General features: G+C 36.3%; 1 protein-coding gene across 1 annotated transcript; it reads left to right on the top strand.

Annotated features, from left to right (window-relative positions):
- The first annotated feature begins 1164 nt into the window (after nucleotides 1–1164).
- LOC131019981 (uncharacterized) lies at nucleotides 1165–3279 on the top strand. The gene is made up of 3 exons (XM_057948618.1): nucleotides 1165–1557; nucleotides 1687–2031; nucleotides 2578–3279. The coding sequence occupies exons 1-3, from the start codon at nucleotides 1282–1284 to the stop codon at nucleotides 3193–3195; spliced, it is 1239 nt and encodes a 412-aa protein (XP_057804601.1). The 5' UTR covers nucleotides 1165–1281; the 3' UTR covers nucleotides 3196–3279.
- Nucleotides 3280–7936: the final 4657 nt, after the last annotated feature.

Here is a 7936-nt window from a genome sequence, read left to right as displayed (position 1 = left end):
AAGGTGTTAAAAAAAGGGATAAAATTCAAACAATTTTTAGAAAAAATAATCTACTCTTAGGGTGGTGCGTTTACTTTGGTGGTAAAAATTTTATTGGAAAATGATGGATAAGAAAAGATAAAAAAAAAATATTATCTTTTTTCTCATTTTTTTTTATTCTATGTTTACCAGAGATGAAAATATGAGAAAATATTCACACCCTTACCCTAGGATAATTTCATCCAACAATATTGGAGAGAAAATGAGTTGCCCGAAGAAAATTTTCCATAATAGTAAATATGTGAAAATGGTAGAAAATGAGTGAAAATATACCTTTTCTCTCATTTCCATCAAAATAAACACACTCTTAATGAAAACCTAACTTAAGATCCCTCACCAATCAGAGATTTTGAGTGCTGCATCAACTTTACCAATTGCGCTATATCTCATCGGCTCCTCATTGCATTACTACATTTTACTTTATTATTGTTAAATTTCATATTTTTTGCAATACCTTAAATTATTAAGTGCGATATACACCTAATTTTAAACTTAGATGTTAACCAGTTAGTTAATAAGGTTTAACTCAAATAACAAAAATGAAGCATCAAAAACTCTTTGTGTGAGTAATGGTCCCTTCTGCGTGCGGATAGTTTTTCCATCTTTGTGTGGTGTAGAGGTCTCGCATGCGTGCGGATTGCTTATTTGATTATATATTATATATACCTCTTTTTATTGAAGAGGTTTAATTTAAATGATAAAATTAAGACACCAAAAACTCTTCTCGATAAAAAGGTTAATTATTTAATTCACACGTACACGTGAATTTTGTAATTTCATTTTATATAGATCATGGTCTAGTTCGAAAAAATTGTGAGTTTGCACCCCCAACGTAAAAAATTTGACATTTAACTTAGTCTTTTACCTTTTATTGTTACGAGCATATAATCAATTTATTCACTTAATTTTTTATTAGAAAATAATTATTTGATATAATTTTAATAATAGCACACCAGATTGCGAACGTGAAATCTATATTATAATCTGTATAACCGACGACACACAAACATAATTATGTGGGAACAAATGATATTATTCCCATCCCATGCTTGACAAAGTTAATTGGACTATTATGCCCCAAACTTAAAATAACAACACATTGTCTCTCGTGGGGAAGGAAAGGAGCATATAAAGATTGAGCCGCGCGGCCATCACACTCACGTTGTCTTCACTTTTCCCTCATCTTTATTACATACACACACCAAACTCAAAACCAACACACATTCTTCTTCTTCTTCTTCAATGAGAACCTTGTGGCCCAACCTCGCCGGAGACGACGGCCTCGAGACGGTCCTCGAGGTCCCCATCCCCGACGAGATGTTCGCTGCCTCCTCCAACTCCGGCAAGTCATGGCGGGCCATCAGAACCTGGCTCAAGAGCCCCCGGCCTTCGCTCGACTACGAGAGGCGCGCCGTTGAGATTCAGTTCTTGCTCGGCGTCATCGGAGCTCCCTTGCTCCCTCTCCCACTCTCCTGTTCTCATTCTCTCTATGATCGCAACATCAAAGCCCACCCCATCGTAAGTAATCTCGGTTATTACGATTTTTGCAATCTTACCCTTTCAATCTGATATGAATCAAGTAAAACTATCTTAATTATCCAAAATTGGAATCCATCTTAATAAACAATGATTTCATGCGGTGTGCAGGAAAAATCGATGGCTTCATACATAGTCCAGCAGTATGTGGCGGCTTCAGGGGGCGAGCACGCTCTGAACTCGATCGAAAGCATGTGCGCGGTGGGGAAGGTGAAGATGGCGGCGGCAGATTTGAGCAGCGACATTAGGAAGATAAAAAGCATGAAGAAGGGGGCGGGCGAATTGGGCGGATTCGTGCTGTGGCAGAAGAGCCCCGCGCTATGGAGTCTGGAGCTCATGCTTTCTGGCTTCAAAATCAGCGCCGGCTGCGACGGCAATGTGGCGTGGCGGCAGACTCCGTGGCAGCACTCGCGCGCCTCCCGCGGCCCACCGCGGCCTCTCCGCCGCTCGCTGCAGGTACTCATTCAATAGTCAATTTGGATTTATTTATTTTCGGTCAAATTAATTTGTTGCTAGTTTCTAACTTTGACAAAAGGCATGTTTCAATTTTCCAAAAAGGATTGCCTAATGCGCGATGTATGTTTGCCTAATTAGAAGCTTCATCGTATGAATAGACTTCATCATAGTCCAAAAACGCGCATATGTATGTTTTCACCATCAAATATTTTAATTATTGTAATAATTCATAACCACGAAATTCATTCGTAGACTAACACTATTTTACCTATAATTCACAACCACAAAACTTATTAGTTGTGAATTGACTCTACTTTGACTGCAATTAACAATCACAAAAAAATATTCAATCGTAAATTATGGCTAATTCATGCGAGACAAGGGGAAAAGAATAACTATTTTCTTAATCTATATCTTTATAATACTAGTAAAATAGCTTTTTGATATATTTGAACCCTTTTCTGGTCACTTCATGAGATTAAATGTCTCTACATATATCAAGAAAAGAATGAGTAATTGATGTTGTGATTGAATGTTGTTGTTTAGGGGCTGGATCCGAGGGGGACAGCAGACTTATTCTCCAACTCCATCTGCACCGGCGAGAAAACAATCAACGGCGACGACTGCTTCGTGCTAAAGCTAGAAGCAGAGTCGTCGACGTTAATGGCGAGAAGCAGCAGCAATGCAGAAATAAACAGGCACACAATCTGGGGCTATTTTAGCCAGAAAACGGGCCTATTAGTCCAGCTAGAAGACTCGCAATCACTAAGAATAAAATCCGCCGGAAAAGAAATTCAATGGGAGACCAAAACCGAGTCGTTGATCCAAGACTACAGAGCGATCGGAGGAGTCAACATCGCTCACGGCGGCCGGACGACGGTGTCGCTGTCGAGGTTCGGCGGCGACGACGCGGAGAGCTGCAGCAGGAGCAGAATGGAGGAGATTTGGAGCATTGAGGAGATCGACTTCAACGTGAAGGGGCTGTCGACGGAATGCTTCCTGCCTCCTGCGGAATTGAGAATTGAATGGGGTGATGATTGCGACGAGGATCGCTTCAGGTGCAAGGTTTTGGATAAGTACAGTAGGAGCTGTGCTTCGAGAAGTGGGAAGAAGAAGGTGGTAGCCATTGATGAACAAAATGATGATCATGATCATCACTTGTAGATTATTTTTCCATATATACTCTTGCTCACTTTTGTACATAATCTACTCAAATACTTATATAATTTTCAACCTTAGTGAAGCATATTTAATTTGTGTGTTCAATAAACGAATAAATAAAGTTGAAATAAAAGAACAACGACTTGCAGATTAGGCAAGATGATAAACACAAATTCATGAGAAAAGTACATAAGAATATTGTTATTAATTTAGAAAAGAATATATCGACCATTTATGCCACATAGACATTTTATTTCTCCACTTCATATTAATTTTAGAACAATTGAGAATCATGAGAAAAATTAAAACAATTGAGAGGTCGTTTAATAAGAGGCAAGATTCTTCAAAAAAAAAAAATAAAAAAAAATAAGAGGCAAGATTTTTAATTTATAAACAAAGTAGAATTTGGTGTATTTAAGCTAATTATTCCTTTAAAAAATAAGTCATTTCTTTTTTCTTTTTCTTTTGAGAGGAAAATAAGTCATTTCTAATCATCTGTTTAGCCGCAACAGGTAACAGTTCAAATGTTTACATAAAGACAAAATAATATTGCAAATATAATGATAAAATGTAGAGTAAGTTAGGAATCGTAAAGAAATAAAAAGGACTAATAATATTCCTACACTTTGTTGGACTCAAAATCCATTCTTCAACAAGCTAGTAGACAGTCCAATAGTCGAAGGCCCAAAAATGTAGCGTTTATAATGATATACGCTTTGACATGGGATTCGATGAGATAACTAATACTATAAGGTAAGCGAGAAATTCCGAAATCGTAGAAATTTCATTGGATTATCATATGATCGGTGTGCAAGGTTTTTTGTCACTTTATTTGGGTAAATATCATAAAAATCTCTGAACTATACTTACTTTATTAAAAATAATCTGAAATTTTCGAAATGTTTTCCAAACCCTCAAATTATTAAGTTTTTATCAAATATATCCCACATTTATTTTTCGATCACCAGAAACGTGATGTGGTTCGCCGTATGCCACAATGTAATTTATATTCTATTTTTTTAAAATGACATGCCAAAAACAACTTCGTTTCGTACCATATTCTATCGTGTTTATCCCTAATTCTAGGTTATTAGCGTGAATTTCAAACACGGTAGAAGTGAATTTTAATTTCAGAGTGGATTTTTTTTAAAATGATATAATACGAAACGACGTTGATTTTGCCATTGCATTTTAAAAAAATAGAATATAAATTATATTGTGGCATCCGGCGAGCCACATCACGTTTTTGGTGACCGAAAAATAAATGCAGGATGTATTTGATAAAACCTGAAAGTTTGAGGGTTTAGAGAACATTTTGAAAATTTCAGGGTATTTTTGATAAAAAAAATGGCATACTTCAGAGGTTTTCATGATATTTACTCCTTTATTTGGGAGATTTCATTTCTCTGTCATAATTAACTCTGTAATCTTTATAAATCATCAGCTCTAACCGATCATATTTCATTCTCATATTTATTTCTTTCTTAAGATTTTAAGCTGCATCTTACTTGTTGGATTCAATTATTTTAGTTTTATACTCAAATTGCAAGCGCAAGCGATTTGTGATGTAAACTGCCGCAAATCTTTCTCATATTTGCTCACTTTTTTTATAATCCCACCATTTGATCGACACTAACATAGATGTCTTTCCAAAGGATGGCGTCCCTTGGTCAGTGATCGCCTCATGTATGTTGTTCCTACTTGACGAGTTTGAATGCGGCAATCCTTGTGAGGGATACCCTGGAGGATGGAACAGATAATACGACATACACTAAAAGAAAATGCGTCTTTAATGATCAATTCGATCGTTAAAAAACTGATGATATATTGTCGGATAAAGGGTATCCTTCGAGCCGAGAAAGGATATGCCGAGCGGCGGCGAGTCCGGCTCCTATTCCTCCCGATGATGTATTGTCGGAGTTGGCGGGTTAATCTGTTTCTTTTGGCAGTGGTGGTTGTCCAGTAATGTGGCTGGACTTGCCCCTGCTCCCTATGGCTACCCTCATGAGGCGAGCCTATAGTGGATAGTTGTTTCCGTCTAGTTTGAATCCGAGCGTAACGTTGTCGAAGTTTCGCACTAGATTTTTCATCTATAGAGTCAATTCATTTGAAGCTGTTGAAGATGAGTTGGTGGTTTGGATCTTTCTTGTCATTCTGTACTCTTTTATTTGTGTTTCAAGAAAGGAAAAAAAAAATAAGGCTACTGCCTTGATCAATTCAAAAAGGCCGAGAAAAGGTTTTGGAACGATGATGATCTAGTTCTGAGTTCCTAGGATCATCCCTGCTCTGATACCATGATAAAACATGGTATAGACATAGTAATTTGTAAATGAAGAACCGAGAAAGGATTGAGGGCACAATGATTGTATTGCATTGCTTATCTTTATTGTGAATTACAACCACCCTTTTATAGGGTTGGAGAAAGTTGTACAAGGAAAGCAAATAATAGGAAACAATAAATCAAGGATCTTAATTGAAAAATTGATCCTTGAATCTTGTTGATAGATTCTTTCCTTTCAACGATTGTATCGTAGAATGAGTTATGTATATAATTTCCACCTGTATTTGTTTAGAACTATGGAATTGCTATTCTATGGGTTTTCCATTTATGAGCAACTCATCAGCATACGGTGTACTTGTTGAGAAGAGTAAATAGAAGCTGAAATTGGTACCTACTTGGGAATCTGTTGTTGCGCTTGTTTGTGTGCTGCAAGTCGTGTCTTAATGTTGATGCAACCCGGTTTTGGTAAACGTGGTATCACTTGTTTTAGCAAAATGGGTAAACATGGTATGTCGTATCTAACTTATCTCAACACTAAGTCGGTAATAACCTGCTGAGTAGGAAGTGTTTTTGCAACGTGTTGGCTCAACAGCTAATTTGGATTAACTAAGCTTAATAATCTGAATTTAATCAATTGGGGGATTAACTATTTCACTAATTAAAAGTGAATTGGACTTTTCTGTTAATCTATAAACCCTAAGCCCAATTATCATATAATAAAATCTCGGCCCATTAAATCTATCATCAAGTAATTGGGGTTATGTCATTGTGATTCTCAACTCACACTAAAGTCCAGCAAATCGTTTAAATTCTTATCTTAAATCCTATTTCAAGGCATAACTCTCAATACCGAATAGATAATACTTTCTCTGTCCACTAATTCATGACCTAGGGGAGGAAACACGAATTTTAAGAAAAAGTGTATTGTTTATTAGTTGAGTGGAAAAAAGAACTCACAAAGTGTATTGTTTATTAGTTAAGTGGAGAAAGGAACCCACAAAGTATATTGTTTATTAGTTGAGTGGAGAAAAAGTGTATTGTTTATTGGAACTCACCAATTAAAAAATATATAAATTGTTACTAAAAATTGGTAGGACATGAATTGGTGGACATACCAAAAAGAAATGTAGGACATGAATTAGTGGACGGAGGGAGTAATAAAATAATTAATGTTGATGCAACTCGGTTTTGGTTTGGCATTATGATGGATTGAGATATCGACATATCGTCTCACCCCAGTGTGGTTTACCCAAATGAGCATCTCTCATTAACATTTATAATTCCAGGTTGAATCCTCAATTTCATTATATTGGAAGAGCTAAGGTTAGATTTAACTTGAAATGGATGTGAAATATGTGTTGGGCAATAATGGCATTGATGATGTCCGTTGGCTCTGTTCTTTAACCGACTATGAACTTGTAAGCTTAGTCTCTTTTTGGGATTTTTTTTGTTCGTGCTAGAATTTTATTGTACTAATATGGGTTTTTTAAATGATAATTTCTTGCAATAGGATTTGTTAATTGGCTTAAAGAATTTGGTAAAGATGCGAGCCAAATATATAAAAGTGGCCAAGAAGCTTTGGCAAGGAAGTTCGACTTGCGGATATTGCGGACCTTCAGTATGTTCTTGCTTATCATGCTTCAGTGTTGTGAAATCCTGATATATTATATACTATAATATTCATCTAATTGTTTTGGAATTAGAAAATATTTGGCCTAACATAAAATTTGAAAATTTGTTCTATGTTGTATTCAAAGTCTAACTTGTTCAGTAACATGTTTTATAATTATAGGTAAAAGTGTGTACTGCTTCCATTCCATGCAGCAAAAGTGATACTGTAGTTGGGTTTTGGGAGCATCGCTTAAGACTAATGAGTTAGTATAATATCAAGACTTTATGTTACTGGTTTCTTCTGTTGACTGATCGATGTTAGTCGAAAAGGTAGGAAATTTTGCGGGAAAACTTTAAGGGGTTGTTGCTTTCGAAAATAAGATTCCCACTTCTATATAGTAATATAATGTTGAAGTAAAAAGGTGCTTCTAGCTAATTATAAAAAACCACGACCTGGCCCTCAATTCAAAGTTTAAGAGTTTGTAGAGGTTTTAGGATTTCCTTCTGTGGCTTTCAAGGATTCCATGTCGTTCTCAGTGCCCTTCATTCTTAGTGCCCTCAATCCAAGGACCTTTCCATCCTGGACCGATTTAGCCGACCCCTGGCGACTGGTTGCAACCATAACTTTAACATGTATATCGCATTGTGGCATACCAAGGATCTTTACCATCATAAACCCATTCAACGGGGCCCTAGCGATATAATTTAATGTAACTCACATATGGTAAACACATAATATTAAAATGGACAAAGATTAACCACAGCATGTACTGAAATAAAACCCACACCTAAAATTTGAGCTTTGAAAATTAACTTGAGTAGTTCAAATCAAAGTCAACGTCTTAGTCGTGC

Source organism: Salvia miltiorrhiza, chromosome 4 (assembly GCF_028751815.1).
Source record: "Salvia miltiorrhiza cultivar Shanhuang (shh) chromosome 4, IMPLAD_Smil_shh, whole genome shotgun sequence".
NCBI lineage: Eukaryota > Viridiplantae > Streptophyta > Magnoliopsida > Lamiales > Lamiaceae > Salvia > Salvia miltiorrhiza.
This window is presented reverse-complemented; position numbering and strand designations above follow the sequence as displayed.

Excerpts from the sequence above, each read along its gene's own strand:
- LOC131019981 (XM_057948618.1), top strand. The coding sequence starts at position 1,282 with ATGAGAACCTTGTGGCCCAACCTCGCCGGAGACGACGGCCTCGAGACG. Across the intron at positions 1,558-1,686 it reads ACATCAAAGCCCACCCCATC|GAAAAATCGATGGCTTCATA; the intron begins GTAAGTAATCTC and ends TGCGGTGTGCAG. Across the intron at positions 2,032-2,577 it reads CTCTCCGCCGCTCGCTGCAG|GGGCTGGATCCGAGGGGGAC; the intron begins GTACTCATTCAA and ends GTTGTTGTTTAG.